Source organism: Gavialis gangeticus, unplaced genomic scaffold (assembly GCF_001723915.1).
Source record: "Gavialis gangeticus isolate Ggan-Ray unplaced genomic scaffold, GavGan_comp1, whole genome shotgun sequence".
Classification (NCBI taxonomy): Eukaryota; Metazoa; Chordata; order Crocodylia; family Gavialidae; genus Gavialis; species Gavialis gangeticus.
In genome coordinates this window covers 76,480,308-76,497,686 of record NW_017728994.1, presented here as the reverse complement: position 1 = coordinate 76,497,686, position 17,379 = coordinate 76,480,308, and the positions used below count along the sequence as shown (strand labels likewise).

At 43.8% G+C, this 17,379-nt stretch overlaps 1 protein-coding gene across 1 annotated transcript in view; it reads right to left on the bottom strand.

Annotated features, from left to right (window-relative positions):
• Positions 1-17,379, bottom strand: part of PPP2R2D (protein phosphatase 2 regulatory subunit Bdelta) — a 66,768-nt gene that overhangs the window by 24,457 nt on the left and 24,932 nt on the right. The window contains exons 3-4 of the mRNA XM_019503011.1: positions 9,897-9,994; positions 1,961-2,126 (exon numbers count right to left, since the gene is read on the bottom strand). Of these exons, the coding sequence (XP_019358556.1) occupies positions 1,961-2,126; positions 9,897-9,994 (264 nt within the window). The remainder of the gene's footprint in view (positions 1-1,960; positions 2,127-9,896; positions 9,995-17,379) is intronic.

Genomic DNA, 17,379 nt, shown 5'->3' with positions numbered 1-17,379 from the left:
TTCCTAGGTGCCTGGTTACCCCTTACAACCTTATTTTTTTTCCTGGCTGTTAATCAGTTTCTTAAGATGTTCCAAACCAGATAACCCCTTGTCACTGAAAAAGGCAATTCATTTAAATTGAAACTGTTTACATAACAGGATTTTCCTTGTCAATTACAGCATGGGACCCTCTTGATTTACACAATTAAAAGAATGCTTTGAAGAGGCTGAACTAAGGGTATAAGAAAGCAGTAAAGCAGCAAACAGTGGGCTTCAAGAGGGACAAATCTCTCTGACACCATCCGCCGTAGTTTTTGAGAAGGTAGAATACACAGATCATCTCTTTGTGTCGCCTGTTTAACCTTCAGAGATTGTGCCAGGAACATGGCCTGTCAACAAAACACCCAAGTGCCTTGGAATGGTGAGATCCCAGCTCGCACTCTCTCTCTCATTTTAATTGTGGAGGAACATGGGTTTTGGGTTATTTGTTACTTTAACTCCTACAACTAAGTGACGGTGTATGTGCTGCTTCAATTCTACTGTGACATCACTTTTTGTATCATCAGTTTCACTGTATCAGTTTCCATCTATGTTTACACTTTATGTAGTAACTAGCCAATTGCCCGTCAAAAATGATTGGGGGGAGGGGCTGGGATGGAGTGCTGCCACCTAACACCCCATGCTGCTGCTGTTCTGCCTCTTGCAGGGAGCGGGGTGGGGGAGCCGAGACAAGCAGCTCCCCCACCCTCTGTCCAGTCCTCAGCGCAGCTTTGGAATTATGGCAGCACTCCCCCATGCTTGGAGCACTCTGACTGGTTGTTTCCATCAGCCAATCAAAGCGCAAATAAAACATTATGGCTAGACAGACAGACTTAGGCTTTTATAATATTAGAATGGGAGGAGAGCCATTATAGATAGGAAAATGATTGTACAATTTGGCAAGTAGACTCAGGGGCAGTTGTAAAACTGGAAACAATTCTTCACTTAAAAAAAACCTGATTAGATTTCAAATTCACAATAGCCTTTCCAGATGGAATTATCAGGACAGTCACAGAAGTAATTACTTAAAAAAAAATAAAAGCTTTCCCTTATTATAGCATTATGATGAAATCACAGTAGTACACAGTTCCACAAAATAAGAGCGCTATGTAGTGAGATAAGCTGTAGCATAAATGCTTCCTAGTGACATATATTGGAAAATAACCTTTATGTTTTTCCACAATTTTAAGGGAAGACAGAAAGAAGCAGTGCTATCTTTCAAGCTTATATTATACTAAATTGAGTGCATGACTCTTATACATAATAGAAACCCAAACAGCCATAATCCATATTGTCACTACAGCTGTTGCTTTTAGACTAAAAGTTCTTTTAAATTGGGAAATTTTGTAAAGCAACTATCATACAATGAATACGTCTAGGAAAAAACAAGTGATGTAGCGTTGCTAATATCAGGTTGTCCTAATTTTTACCAACGAATATCCCTGCCCCAGGAGGTATTTAGGATCAGAAAAGCACATCTACGGCTTAAATCCTCCTTGTCTAAAAAAAAAACAAACCAACCCATGTACATAACTGGGACTAAATCCTGCCTCTGCTACAGTTGTGGATGATGGCACAAGAAACCTCTCCACACAGTATTCATAATGGAAAGCAGAGTAACATGCACACAGGATGTAAGCTGACTGGGTCAGCAGTTTGAGGGTTAAGCAGCTGGCCTACTTTCATTACCATACAAGAAGTAGTGAACAGCTTTATTCATAATTTTGTATCACTTTTGTTAATGAGGATTCAATATTCTAAATAAACAGTATCAAATCCAACATGGTTTTACATGCAGCAGAACTAAGAAAAAATATGTAAAATAAAAAAATTAAAAAAAAGGAATAAGTAGATGGATTCAGAGTAAAAATAAAGGATTCAATTAAAAATATATATGAAAAGACATCTTTTGTAAAATAAAAGTACATTGAAATATGCTTACCGTTTGTAGATAGTAGGAAATGAGCAGCATTCTGTTGTGGTAACCACCTAATTTTATTAATTTTTTCCTCAATTTCTAGACTTTTCAAGTAATCAAACTCAGGTTCATGACTCTGAAAGGTACTGTAAACATTATATTCTCCCCTAGAATGAGGACGGCTTTTATTCTGTAAAATATAATATTCAGAATAATGTTAATATTATTTCTGCACAAAGAAAACAATATGACCGTATATACTCTATATGTATAAGTCAAACAATTATTAATTACAACATAAATGTGAACTTGGAATTAAAAACTTAGGCAATTATCTTGACAAACTCAAAAAATCTGCTAGAACAACACAGAATACAAATTACATGAGGAAAAACAATATAATTAATATTACGGTGAAGTAAAATAAGCCAGCTGAGCAATACGATAACAACATTACCTGGCTCCCCCTCTCCTCCTCCTTGCCTTCCCTCCCTCCCTTTTTTTTGATGCTACTGGTGTAATCCCAGAAACTATAAAAAGCAAAGTGCTTTGGAAAGGTTGCCATCTGTACAGGGGAATTTTGTTAATATAGGTAAACAAAAGTCCAAGTTGAAAGATTTGTCCACTGTACTTTCAAATGAGCTGGTAGGGAAGGCTACATATGCCTGATCAACTTCTTCTCACGGATCATATGGCTCTAACTGATGCCCTCCCCCATTTAACCAGCCTCCACTTCTGTTGCTTCACTCTAAAAATCAGGAAAAAAACGATACTGCACCAGAGCCAGCTACATTCCTTTGTTGCAAGAATGTAAGGCCCAACGTATGGATATAATGCTGGCCACAGTTACTGAAATGGCAATAACTAAAAAGCTTATGTTTAGCTTGTTGTAGTGATACATCGTTTTTAAATGCTTTTAAAATATTGTAATTGTTTATGAACATTAAAGATCATTCTCTACCTACTAACGCTCATCAACATTTACTATACATAACACAGAAAGTAAGGCCTATATTTAAAGCTGCTCAAAACTTTGTTATAAGACCCTGTTATCAGACACTTACCCAGCATGGAAAATTTCAGCCTACACATTTTGAAGTGAAAGTGTATCTGCTTTATGTATTTTCCCTCTGTCACTTACTTTTTCCCTTTCACTTTTGAGAAAAAGCAAAATGGTTCAGACATTCTGGGAACATATTGGGAGAAAACTCTAAAAAAAAAAAAAGTTACAACTGGTTTACTGAGAATCCAGTTAGAGCAGTGATTCTCCACCAGGGTGCGCCAGACCCTTTGAAGGGTGTTGCAAAGTGTGAAGACATATGAAGATAAGTGCAGGTTCAGACTCAGTCCTTGCCCAGCTGTTTCCCTCCACCTGGTCCCTCTGCAAGGAGGCAAGCACTGTAATAAGTAAGTTAGTTTTTGAAACAGTATGCCACTGAATTCACAAAAATTATGGAGGGGTGCCTTAAGTACAAAAAGGTTGAGCCACCCATGCTTTGGAGAAAGGACTTAATATTTGGTATGAACATTCAACTTGATGTCTGGGCGTGCTATTGAAACCCAAACAAATCTGACTGTTATAAACCTATTTACATACGCTCATTAGAGACATGCTTGCATTTGATAGCTAGGTTTCAAAAAATTCTGTCTGCACTGGGAATGTGTCAGCCCAGGAATACAAGAGATAAGTAGGGTCTTCTCAGCAAATGCTCTTTCTAGGATCCAGTAACTGCTAAAACACCCAACACCCAAAGGAAATATGGGGATTGCTGTCCTCTCAATATTTCCTGTGTTATTGATCAAGGAAACTGCAGGAGAAGGAAGGAGCACAACTGGGACCCAGGGGAGCGGAGATAAGCATTGAGATGAGGAGCAGATGAAAAACAAGAAAAGGAGATACTGGCCAAAGGAAGCTAGCAGGGACAAGTCTAAGCTTAAATGCACACTTTCTTCAAAACATGAATTAAATCCAGATCCTTGAATCCCAATATTCCTCTCCTACTACCAAAAAACTGTGACACCTGCACATCATCTCCATCTAGCTCACGGGTTGACAACCTATGACTCACAAGCTGGATCTGGCCTGCAGAGCCATTTCATCCAGCCCACAGACTTGGGGCTTCAGTGGCATTCAGTACCAAGAGACTTCAGCTGAGGACATTCTCCCTGTCCCACCATGTGGAAAAGAGGAGGCTACAGCTAGGTACTAGCACTCACCCTCCCACCTCTGACCTGAACAGGGATGCTTCAGTTCACAGCCTAAACACAGTTGATCTAACCTACATGATCAACACAAAGCAACAACCTATTACAATCACTTACTTTTAAGCAGCAAGGACCTGTGCTGTGAACTGCCTGTGCTGTGGTCCTGCCAGACCAACCTGGTGGCCTTCTATGATCAGGTCACAAAATCCTTAGATGCAGGGGTAGCAGTGGACATAGTCTTTCTGGACTTTAGGAAGGCCTTCGACACTGTCTCTCACCCCATTCTCCTTAAAAAACTGGGGGAGTGTGGTGTTGACACATACACAGTCAAATGGGTCACCAACTGGCTGGAGGGCCGCACCCAGAGAGTGGTAGTGGATGGGGTATTTTTGACCTGGAGGGATGTGGGCAGTGGGTTTCCACAGGGCTCGGTCCTTGTGCCTGCACTGTTCAACATCTTCATCAGTGACTTGGACGAGGGGGTAAAAAGCACCCTGTTCACATTTGCTGATGACACTAAGATGTGGGGGGATGCGGGCACACTAGAAGGAAGGAACAGGCTGCAATCAGACCTAGACAGGTTACAGGGGTGGGAGGCTGAGAATAGGATGGGTTTCAACACTGACAAGTGCAAGGTGATACACCTGGGGAAGAACAACCGGCAGCGTACCTACAGGCTGGTGAACTCCCTTCTCGTCAGTGCAGAGGAAGAAAAGGACCTTGGAGTCATCACTGATGCCAAGACGAACATGGGCCAACAGTGTGGGGAAGCAGTCAGGAAGGCCAACCATACCTTGTCATGCATCCACAGATGCATCTCAAGCAGGTCCAAGGAGGTGATCCTCCCCCTCTACGCGACCCTGGTCAGGCCTCATTTGGAGTACTGCATCCAGTTCTGGGCGCCGCACTTCAAGAGGAATGTGGACAACATGGAGAGGGTCCAGAGGAGGGCCACTCGCATGATCAGGGGGCAGCAGGGCAGGCCCTACGAGGAGAGGCTACGGGACCTGAACCTGTTCAGCCTCCACAAGAGAAGGCTGAGGGGGGATCTAGTGGCCTGTTACAAACTAGTCAGAGGGGACCAGCAGGCACTGGGGGAGTCCCTGTTCCCCCGAGCACTACCAGGAGTGACTAGAAATAACGGTCACAAGCTGGCAGAGGGTAGATTCAGACTAGACATCAGGAGGTGCTACTTCACTGTCAGGGTGGCTAGGATCTGGAACCAACTTCCAAGCAAAGTGGTGCTGGCTCTTACCTTGGGGGTCTTTAAGACAAGGCTAGACAAACACCTTGCTGGGGTCATTTGGCCCTAGTACCTTTTCCTGCCAAGGCAGGGGGTCAGACTTGATGATCTGCTCAGGTCCCTTCCGACCCTACAAACTATGAAACTATAAAGGTTTGTGATAAGAGGTAAGAGACAGGTTAAAGAGGTGGGCGGATGGGAATAGGATGGGTTTTAATACGGACAAGTGCAAGGTATTGCACCTGGAGAGGAAAAAGCAGCAGCATACCTACGGGCTGGAGAACTCCCTTCTTGTCAGCACAGAGGCAGAAAAGTATCTTGGAGTCACTATTGATTCCAAGATGAACATAGGCGCCACACTTCAGGAGGGATATGGATAGCATCGAGAGGGTCGAGGAGGGCCACTCTCATGATCAGGGGGCAACAGGGTAGGCCCTATGAGGAGAGACTATGGGACCTGAAACTGTTCAGCCTACACAAAAGAAGGCTGAGAGGGGATCTGGTGGCCACCTACAAACTTGCCAAGGGGGACCAGCAGGCAATGGGAAAGTCTCTGTTCCCCCGAGCACTACCAGGAGTTGCAAGGAATAACAGCCATAAGCTGACAGAGTAGGTTCAGGCTAGACATCAGGAGGCACTACTTCACAGTCAGGGCGGCTAAGAGCTGTAACCAACTTCCTAGGGAAGTGGTGCTTGTTCCTACCCTGGGGATCTTCAAAAGGAGGCTAGACAATCACCTAGCCAGGGTCATTTGACCCCAGCATTCTCTCCTGCCCATGGCAGAGAGTCAGACTTGATGACCTGCTTAGGTCCCTTCCGACCCTATCACCTATGAAACTATATATACATTGTTTGCAAGTAGCATTTATACAAAAAAATGCATATACAAACTGGACCCCAGATGACCACTGATTTCTATAGATACAAAAACAAACTAGCAATCTCTTTAAATGCACCAAGAGCAAAACATCAAAACAATTTATTTTGACAGGGTAACTGGCTTAGTAGGTAAAAAGGGAAGCAGATAATGAGATATATTTTGGATTCTGTAAGGCTTTTGCTAATCTTTTGTACAATATTTTCAAAAATGAACTAGGGAAATATGGCCTAGACCAGGGGTGGGCAAAATACAATTCACAGGCTGGATTTGGCCTGCCAAGGGATTCTATAAGACTTGTGGCAGGTCCCTTGGCCCCATCCAGCTCAGGCGCAGGGGGCAGCATGGGCTGTGGGGGCTCACTCTGCCCAGCTGCCACTGCCAATTTCTCTTCTGCACTGCTGGGGGCACTGGATGGAGCAGGCTAGCAGAGTCTCCATGGAGACTAGCTTGGAACTGCAAAGCAGTAACAATGCAGGGGTAGGGCCCAGGGCAGAACCATGATCTGCTGCCCGGCTATACCCCAGGCTCTGGTACCCACACTGACTATCCTGCAATCCTGGCCCTGGCCCCGCCCCATTCCCCACCTGCTCGTGGCCCCATTCCATCTTCCTGGACCTGCATGTTCCTGCATGTGGAGGTCCAGGGCAGTTTCCATGGAGACTCCACCCACCCACCCGCTCCATCCAGTGCCCCTGGGGATGGGTGCAGGGTGGACGGCCCGTGGTCTGATAGGATCAGATACCTCCCCCCTTATCCTCTGCAACAGTTCACCAGAACTCCTTAAGCAGCCCTCCAGCCCAAATAATTGCCCATCCCTAGCCTAGATGAATTCAGCATAAAATGAGTGTACACAAGCAGTTATCTGCAGTTTGCTGCTAAAATGGAAGGGTGTCACAGGTGGCACACTGCAGGGGTGTGCTTAGCCCAGTTCTATTAAAAAAATTCATGAATGATTTCAATGATACAAAATAGGATTTGCAGATGACAGCAAGCTTGGATTGGCTGCAAGCAGCCTGAAGAGTAAGACCAGAATTCAAAATGAATTTGATAGTCTTGTTCTCATACCTTCAAAGCTAAGTATAAAATTACTCACTTACGTCAGAAAAGAACTGTAATCAAGGCAACATCCCACTTGGCAAGAGTCAAATACAGAACTTATTTTACAGCTACAGCACAAGGGGGAGTAATTAATGTAGGAGTTCCGAATGTGCTAGGCCATAGTTTTTCTAAGCTATTGTAAACTACAGTGCTGAAAAGCAATATGGGAGAAAAGAACCTCCTAACTGCTCGATGACCCAGTAAAAAAAATTAAAATACACTAATGAGCAGAAACAAGACATTGAAGGGAGTATGAAAACAGCAGCTACAAATGTAAAAATTAAAACTTACTAATGGGAGTGGAGATGCATAAACTTGACAGACAAATCAAATAAAGATGAACATCTTGAGAGAGTGTGATAAGACTGGGATGAAGGGGAGGGCGGGTGGTATGTAAACATAAATACAGGAGTTGGGAGACCTGTCCCTCGTAGAGACCTAGGGGAGTGTGAATAACAGTGTCTCTACTTGTCAAGGGCAAGCTTCACTAAGTTGGACTGGTATGCTGTCCAGCAATAATAAACCTTATTGAGCTTTTGCCACTGAACACACATTAGAGTTCTGTTTTCTGTTTTGCCTTCAGGACCTGGAAGATGGCTTGCTAGCATTGGCCTTTCCAAACATACAGGCTTCAGCAGTGTGTACATCAAAAGTGAAAGCAGCCAGATACCACCCGAAAAAACACTCCACATGCCTCAAAACAACAATCAAAACATCTAGCTGTAAGACTTTATAAGTCTTAGTGGCTTTTGGTGTAACACTGCAACGTACTGTTTATGCAGACTTAGAAAAGTAGTTTATTTGCATCCTTAAATTTTCTCCCCACTCCATTTTGCTGGTTGATATCAATAACCGATTATTAACCAACCATATTGGCTGATACCAATCTGATAACCAATTTACAGGAATGCAGCTGGGCAGTGTGGAGAGCAACTCCCTGCAGATAAATTTGTGGAGGGGTAGGGGTAGATTGAGACCCCCATGGTGAGGGAGGGAATGGGGCAGGGGCTGGGGACACTGCCCAGCTGGGGCGGTGAGTGGGACCTGGGGCCAGGGCAGAGAGCAGGACAGAGCTGCAGCTCGCTTGTCTCGAGAATCAGCATCCCAGCACTTAAAAGTGGTGGTGGCGGTGTTTGACGTAAAGCACATCAAGTTCAAATAAGCTTTAGTTCAAACGCCACCGACACCATTTTTAAGCACAGGGACACTTCTGACCAGAGCAGAGCCGAGCAGCATGAGGGCAGATGCAGGCTGCCTGCTGTGGGCTCAGGGCTCTCTGCTCCACTGCCTTTGGCCTGGGAGTTCCACACCAGCTGCAAGCCCCCTGCCCACCCAGCAGCAGGAGGCACACCTTGTCACCCCTAGCACTGCCACGTAGGCAGGGGATGTGTGGCCAATGTGGTGCTCCAGAAGGAAAGGCAGGATAGTGGAGAGCCCCAAGCCAACAGCGGGCAGCCCACATCCACCCTGTGCAAAAATCTGGGGGAGCACATATCCCCCCATGCCTCCCCTGGGGGTGTTTGCGCAGTGGTTGAAAGTCACCCCTACCCTCCTCCCAGACAGGCCACCCGCAGCTCCGTTCTGCTCTCTGCCCTGGCCCTGGATCCCATTCACTGCCCTGGCTGGGCAGCACCCCCACACCCCAGGCCCTTCCCCACTCTCTCCCACACCATGGGGTCCTCAAACTGCACCCCACACCCCTTCCTTTCCATACACTCCTTCCCTTCCCACAGACTTACTTGCACGGCACTGCTCTCCATACTACCCAGCTGCATTCCTGCATATGGCTGTGTGCATGCATGCAACGTCCAGGCCCTCAAGCAGAAGGCATATTGTATTTGTAGGTGACATTATCGGCTACATGGGTCAAAAAAGCTGATAATGTTAATTTTCCTTTTATTAGTGCCAATCCAACATGCAATCAATATATTAGTGTAGCTCTATACTGTATTTATCAAGACAAGAAGATATAGAAAATAGGCATATTTTCCTTATGTTGAAGATTAAGATACAAAGGACACTGAAATATCAATGGACACATATGCCAGAGCAGTGAGTAACACAGGAAAGATTTAACTAGTATTTATCAATCTGATGATATCTAGAAAACAGCTTCAGGATGGAGGGCAGTGGAGAGCATCTGAAGCATGGGCATCCTCCTGCATCTTTTCAGAAGCAGCTACCTCCTTGCAGTAATCTTTTAGTTTCTTGAAGGAAGTTAAACATTAAAAATTTACGATGCCCTGGGCCTTAAGTTTTTGTTTTAGGGGAGCCACCATGGTAATTGTCCAAAATTTCAAGTGTACAGCCTAAACAGGGATACCTGGACTTTTCGGTACAGCACCAAATTCAGAAGACATACTGGAAAGGTTCAATCAAGGAAAAATAAGCCAATTGGAAGTTTTCTGAAGAAACAACTGGCTAGAAAATACAATCACATTTAACCTCTGTGACAAAAAGATGACATAGCATACATTTTGGTAACAAAGAAAGATAAGAGCAATTTTAACACCTTTGTTTTCAAAATCACTGACCTCTTGTTCCCTTTGAAATATAACCACTCTACCACCTTTGTCTCCTGTTGCAAGAAGATCTCCAGAGTAATTAAATTCAACTGTTGAAATAATATCAGCTGTAAACAGAAGAGACACAAAATAGCATTGTAACATGTAAACCAAACCAATTAAGTTTAGAACCTAAAAACTGAGTGAAAAAGAAAAAAAGAAAAATCAATTACACTTTCCTATGACAGCAAAACAATCCCAGCTATTTTACATTAATATCCAAGACTAACAACATGTTTTGTTGATGGTTTTGATCAATTTTTTTTTTATAGGTCCAAATTTTTCAAAAATACATTTTTTGAATCTGAAAAGCACTTTGATTCTTATAAAATCTGGTTAATTAACTGGTAGTATTTAACAATGGGATAGGAACAAATACGATTCACTGGATTATCTGAAAACCAAATTATATATGTTTGTGAAGTACAAATCTTAAGGTCTTCAATCAAAATAGGTAAGCAAGTAAGCTCTGTGCTGTACAGCACTGAACAGAAAACCAAAAAGCTGATGGATTTGGGATGAGAAAGTAGTCCATCTGGTCTAGAGGTCCGAAGTAGAGACTTCAGAGGAAACTGCAAAAAATTCTGCAGTTTGTTGTTTATATCTTAGGAAGAAAGGAATAATTTCCTTAAATTACTGAGGTTTAGAATCTGAAACGTATGAATTATAGCTTCTATACATGAACTGAAAAGTACATCTCCAGTTGGCAATCACTGAAAGGAGTGAAAAGGATGACCATAGTCTGAACCTCAAAACAGGGTGTTTACATATATTTAGACAACCTTGTGGGATCCCAGCTAAATTCCCATGGACAGCATCTCTTCCTCCAGAACTGCTAGTAAACAAGTCTTAAAGTTGCTTAACTGAATGAAAAAGCTACAAGACCAGAAATGCCACAGGATAGCTGGATGAATTACATGGGAAAACCCAAGAAGCAGCAGTGACATTTCATTTCAGACTTGCTCTCTTAACTTTCTATCGTTTAAGTTAAAAAAATGTAATGTTGTTGATTAGATGTATTTTAGTGCAATCATACTTCCTATTTTAACTAAGTAATGTTACATAAACTATTCTCCTTTGCATGCAAATTGCCCCATAACTTAAATTGTAACTTAAAAAAATACTGAAACAATAAAATTGCACCACATATTTTAAAGTTAGTCCCTTTCATACAAGTTTCAAATAGCAGGGACAACCTCCAGAACTGCTGTAAGACAAGGGCAACCTCCCCTCAAGGTGAATTATTTTAAGCATGAGATACTAAAGAACTGAAAAATGACAACAATATGCAAGCATAGAAAGAAATTTGGATTTGTTGGCTCCAACAGATATTCATAAGTTGCTTACAAGACAGTGTGTATATTTTTGGTTGAAAGAATACCTGTAATGTTTGTTCCATTTACACTTGACTGATTACTAATTCACCAAGAACCAGATGTGTATAGGCATAATGGACTGTTTAAAAAAAAAACAAATGTCCAGTTGTGAAAAATAAGTCTGTCAATTAGGTAAGGTATCAGCTTTAAAATCTGGCACCTAAGCAAATCTGCAAGCTCACTTACTATGTATGTAAATATATGGAAAAGCAAGCATGAATATTACTCAGAACATACCTAAATTGTGGCAGAAGTTTGTGGTGCACCAATGCCTTAAATCTCACCCTTTTCACCCCCATTCCTGTGCCACTGACTGGCCAAGGGGCAATAAATGCCACAATTTTTGCCTCTCGGCAAAAAGTCAGTATTTTGGAAAAGAAAGCCATATGAGATATGAGAAATTTTAAAAAATAAATTGTCTTTTCTACTGATACCCTGGAACCAAGAGAGGTGTTAAGAGTACGTAGAACTACCGCAGCAGCTTCTACTTCGGAAAAGGTTACTAAATACCTGATTCTTCAACTTACCACCAAAAATGTGTCATAAAATGCTCTATTTTTTACCAAGAGGCTAGCTCTAGTGCTTTGGGGTTTTGTTGTTTAACTTGGAAAAGACATTTTTGCAGCATACCTACACCACCAGAAAAAATTGTAAGCATAATAGAAGGGACAGGAACTGTTGCACTTTACTGCAGGGATGTTCTTGACTTTTTCAACACAAGTTCTCAAAAAGTAAATTTAAGAATATCATGAGCAGAAACCCTGAACTATTTATTATGCCTTTGATAAATTTCAAATTTGCATCTCCATAGGAGGTAACAAGCTGTTCATATGAACAGAGAGGATAATAAGGTTGTTTAATGTAAAGAAAAATAAACTACTAGGGCTGCTTTTTCTCTTGAACTTAATGAGGCATTTCAAATCTTCCATCTCTGTGTTAGAGAACTTAATATTTTATATAAATATATGCAATACAAAATGAATACTATGCGTATTATAAAAATATAATTTTACATAGGCACACATATATAATGTAATGCAAATTATTTCTATTGTATGCAGATTATTTCCATATATTTCCATACATGCATAGTGAAAAAATGCTTTCTGATTCCTCACCTGACCCCCAAGAAACTTATAAAATCACCCCAAGTGCTACAAGACTGACCTGAACTAGATTTTTTCTGGATACATCTCAGAGGTGTACTGAATTTTTTCTGAACTCTTAACTGAAGAAAGGAGGAGCTGCATATAGATAGACAGATAGATAAAGCCAGCTTCTTCAACGTGTAAGACAAATAGGCAACAGCAAAACAACAGTTTTAAGTATGTCCAAATTAAATTTACATTTCAGACAGGTTTAATCCATTTAGTCATCATGAAGCACTGATTCCCTCATCACGCAAAATTATCTAGTTCTCCAAGATGGACCAGATCCTGGTTTCTTGGGAGGTGGAGGAAGGAATTGGAAAGGATTTTCACACCTTTATATGTTGTACACATACCCACATTTCCTCCCTTTATACATCTCCTTTAAACTCTACTCCTCTTTAAAGAAAGCAACATAATTACAGGTTTTAATAAACACACCACACAAATCTTAGTATATTTTAACTATAATTTATCACATACAATAATTTTCTTCTATTCATTTGTGGGAACACCAGCTTTCTCTCTTCTACCAAAACACATCAGGCAATCTTTCACAACAGGGAAGTAACCAGTAATGAAGTTTCCCAGAACAATGAGGAAAGAGTACAAGTAACATTCACAGCAAAGTACCTTCCCCCCTGTAGAGAAACAATAGATTTTTGTGGTATACCACACTTGAAAGCAGTTTCCTTATGAATGGTACACCCACAGAAAACTACAAGACTAATTTTGTATTGCTTAGAAAGGCATGGAAGGCTGCCCCTGTTGATTTCCTCTTGTGTGGCTGAAGCTGGGGGGCGGTGGGGAACGACAGCATGAAAAAGTTGCCAGGAAGACTGCCTGTGAACTTACCGTGTGTCACCTCCTCCATGGTAACTAACTACTGTACCCATGTTCTTACTCTTAATCTGTAGGCTAACCTACGTCACGTTTACCATGAGGTATTGCTGCCTGTCAGCTCTGTGTTCCTGAGGGACCCAGCTTGCTGGACTTATAAAGGACTTTCCCCGCCGCCCCTCCCCCACACCTCATCTAACCAGAACTAAGCAGCAGAAAAGTTTAATAGGCATTTCGGGCCATACATTCCCTGGTCCCAGTATGGGAGGCATATTTAAACTTGATTGCCTAAAACTTGGTTGCCGGGTTAGTCTGTTGCCTCAGCATTCCCTAAGTCAGAGGGGGTATGGGCGACACTTGAACAATGGTTAAGGGTTCATCGCAACGAGCAGCCCATTGGCACCCTGACCACAAATGCTGTCATACTTTTCCCGGGATGACTGGTGGGAGTCCTCCCCACAAAGTTTATGAGCACTCCAAGTAATCCACTTAAGTATGTTCCATATCCCCTTGGGATTTCCTGTTTCACAAAACAGACCAAATCAAGGCACCAGTAAAAGACTACAGTAAGATCTGGAAGTCATGCTAAGCTGAGGCTTATTCACAACAGGTAAAATACAAAACACTGATGCTGAATTCACAGTGCAAGCATAGCTAGGCCATCTGAGAAGAAATAACGTGGTATCCCTTCCAATCTATCTTCTGTATTCAAAATAATTTCAAGCCAGCTCCTAGGTGTCTGGTTACCCCTTAAAACCGTATGTTTTTCCTGGCTGTTAAGCAGTTTCTTGAGATGTTCCAAACCAGATAACCCCTTGTCACTGAGAAAGGTAATTCATTTAAATTGAAACTGTTTATATAACAAGATTTTCCCTGTCAATTATGGCATGGGACCCTCTTGATTTACGCAATTAAAAGAACGCTTTGAAGAGGCTGGACTCAGGGTATAAGAAAGCAGTAAAGCAGCAAACAGTGGGCTTCAAGAGGGACAAATCTCTCTTACAACATCCGCCGCTGTTCTCAAGAAGCTGGGGTAAACAGCTCGTCTCTTTCTCTCACCTGTTTTAACTTTCAGAGATTGTGCTAAGAAATCTGCCTGTCAACAAAACACCCAAGTGCCTTGGGTTCTCACCCAAGGGGTGAGACCCCAGCTCATGCGCACTCTCCCTCTCTCTCTCTAGGCATAGCTTTCTGAACCTGAATTTCATTAGCTAAGCTTGAGTTAGGTTTCTCCAAATACTCAACTGAACCAGAGTAATATTGTAATTGTTTCTGTTTATTTTTCCTTGTATGGCTATTAATACTAGTACCATCATATTGTGGAGAAGATCCCTAAGCTCCTCCAGCCCACTGACCACTATCCCACGCTCCTCATCCATGTGGGCACCAATGACATGGCTCTGAGTGCTACCAGCCGGTTCATGAGGCACTACAGGGATTTGGGTGCGGGGCTAAAGGGTCTGGGAGCACAGGTGGTGTTTTCTTCGATCCTCCCAGTCTCGGGCTATGGACTGAGGAGGGAGAGGAGGATCAAGGTAGTCAACCAAAGACTGCGGCACTGGTGTCATTGGGAAAGCTTTAGCTTCCATGACCACAGTCCGCTCTTTGGAGAGAGAGGCAGTGAGCTGTTGGGAAGGGACAGGCTCTACCTCTCTCCGTCAGGGAGGAGGCTCTTCTCAGCCAGACTGGCTGACCTGCTCCGCCGGGCTTTAAACTAAGCCTGCTGGGGGATGAGGGGACTACTGCCACTGCTGGCCCACTGAGCAGCCCTTGCAAAGCCAGCAGGCCAAAGCACATAAGGGATCCCACCCCAGCCCCAGAACAAAAATATAGGCAGGGCAAGGGCCCCCAAGGGGACACTTGTGTGTCTATACACAAAGGCCAGGAGCCTGGGGAATGAACAGGAGGAACTTGTTCTCCTGCTAAATGCAAATAACTATGATGTCACTGGGATAACAGAGTCCTGGTGGGACTCCACCCATGACTGGACCATGGGTATAGATGGCTATACCTTGTACAGGAGGGACGAAGTGAACAAAAGGGGCAGGGGTGTAGCTCTCTCAGTCAAGGAAAGCTACGCGTTGCTACAAGCCAACATTGGCATCCATGGTGGATGACCTGAGACCCTCTGGGTTAAAATCTGTGGGGAACATGGCACAGGGAATACTATGGTGGGGATCTACTACAGAACCCCTACCCAAAGTCAAGACCTTGACCAGGAGTTCACCAGGGAATTGGCTGAGGCCGCACACTCCTGGTGTATCGTTGTCATGGGAGACTTTAACTACCCAGACATCTTGTGGGAGGAGCGCTTGGCCAAATCCGAGTGGTCGCAAAGCTTTCTCTCGTGTGTGGATGACCTCTATCTGATGCAGGAAGTCTACGGACCGATAAGAGGTAAAGCGCTGCTTGATCTCGTACTGGCAACCGGGGATGACCTAATCAGTGACCTAACGGTTGAAGGGAAGCTGGGTGACAGTGACCATGAGCTGATCACTGCCGTAAAGCTGGCAAGTCAGTCAGTAATACAGAAGTCCTCGACTTCAGGAAAGCTGACTTTGACAAGCTAAGGAGGGTTGTCAGAGAGGCCCTAAAAGGCCACAACCCAATGGAGAGGGGAGTTCAGGATGAGTGGGTGCTCCTCAAGGGAGCAATCCTGGATGCGCAAGCGAAGTCCACCCCATCTCAGAGGAAAGGCAGCAAAAGGGCACAGCAGCCTCCTTGGCCCTCCAAGGAACTGACAGACCTCCTGCGTCTTAAAAGGAAGACCTACAAAGGATGACAGACTGGAACCGCCACCAAGGAGGAATACTCTGCTCTGGTCTGGACCTGCAGAGAGCAAACCAGGAAAGCCAAGGCTGCAATGAAACCCCAGCTAGCTACAAATATCAAGGAAAATAAAAAGTCCTTTTTTAGATACGTGGGGAGCCGGAGGAAAAGCAAGGGCAACATTGGACCCCTGCTAAACCAGATGGGGCAACTGACAACCAATACCCAGGAAAAAGCAAACTTGCTAAATGGGTACTTTATGTCAGTTTTTCACCAGTCCCAGGGGACGGCCCGGCCCACTCTGGTTCAGGGAGGCCCAGGTAAGGGAGATTCTTTGCCCTCCATCAAAGCTGACCTCGCGAAGGTATACCTTGACAGGCTGGATACCTTCAAGTCAGCCGGCCCTGACAGGTTACACCCAAGGGTACTCAGGGAGCTGGCGAGCATCATAGCTCAGTCCCTGGCATGGATCTTTGAGAGCTCTTGGCGCTCTGGTGAAGTGCCCGATGATTGGAAGAGAGCCAACGTTGTGCCTATCTTCAAGAAAGGGAGGAAAGTAGTTCCGACAAACTACAGGTCCATCAGCCTGACCTCTATCTTGGGGAAGGTCTTGGAAAAGATTATCAAAGAGGCCATCCTTAACAGACTAGCTGAAGGCAATATCCTGAGGGATACCCAGCACAGGTTTGTTGCGGGTAGGTCTTGCTTGACCAATCTTATTTCCTTTTATGACCAGGTGACTTATCACCTGGATAAGGGGGAAGAGATAGACATTGTATATCTCGACTTTAAAAAAGCCTTCTATCTGCTATCCCACATTCACACCTTGGCTAAACTCGCTAACTGCAGCCTCGGCCTCACCACAATGCACTGGCTGGGAAATTGGCTCCGCGGTAGGACCCAGAGGGTGGTGGTCAACAGGACCCAATCGTCTTGGTGCACTGTGACCAGTGGGGTCCCTCAAGGCTCTGTCTTAGGGCCTATACTATTTAATATCTTCATCAATGATGTGGACATTGGTGTCAGAAGCGGACTGGCCAAGGTTGCCGACAACACCAAACTCTGGGGTAAAGCATACACACCTGAGGACAGGAGGGTGATCCAGGCAGATCTTGGACAGGCTCATGAAATGGGTGGACGAGAACCTGATGGTGTTCAACACCGAAAAATGCAAGATTCTCCACCTTGGGAGGAAAAACCTACAGCATCCTTATAGGCTTGGTAGTGCTGCGCTGGTTAGCACCACAGATGAAAGGGACTTGGGGGTCACGGTTGACCACAAGATGAACATGAGCCTTCAGTGTCATGCTGCGGCTAGTA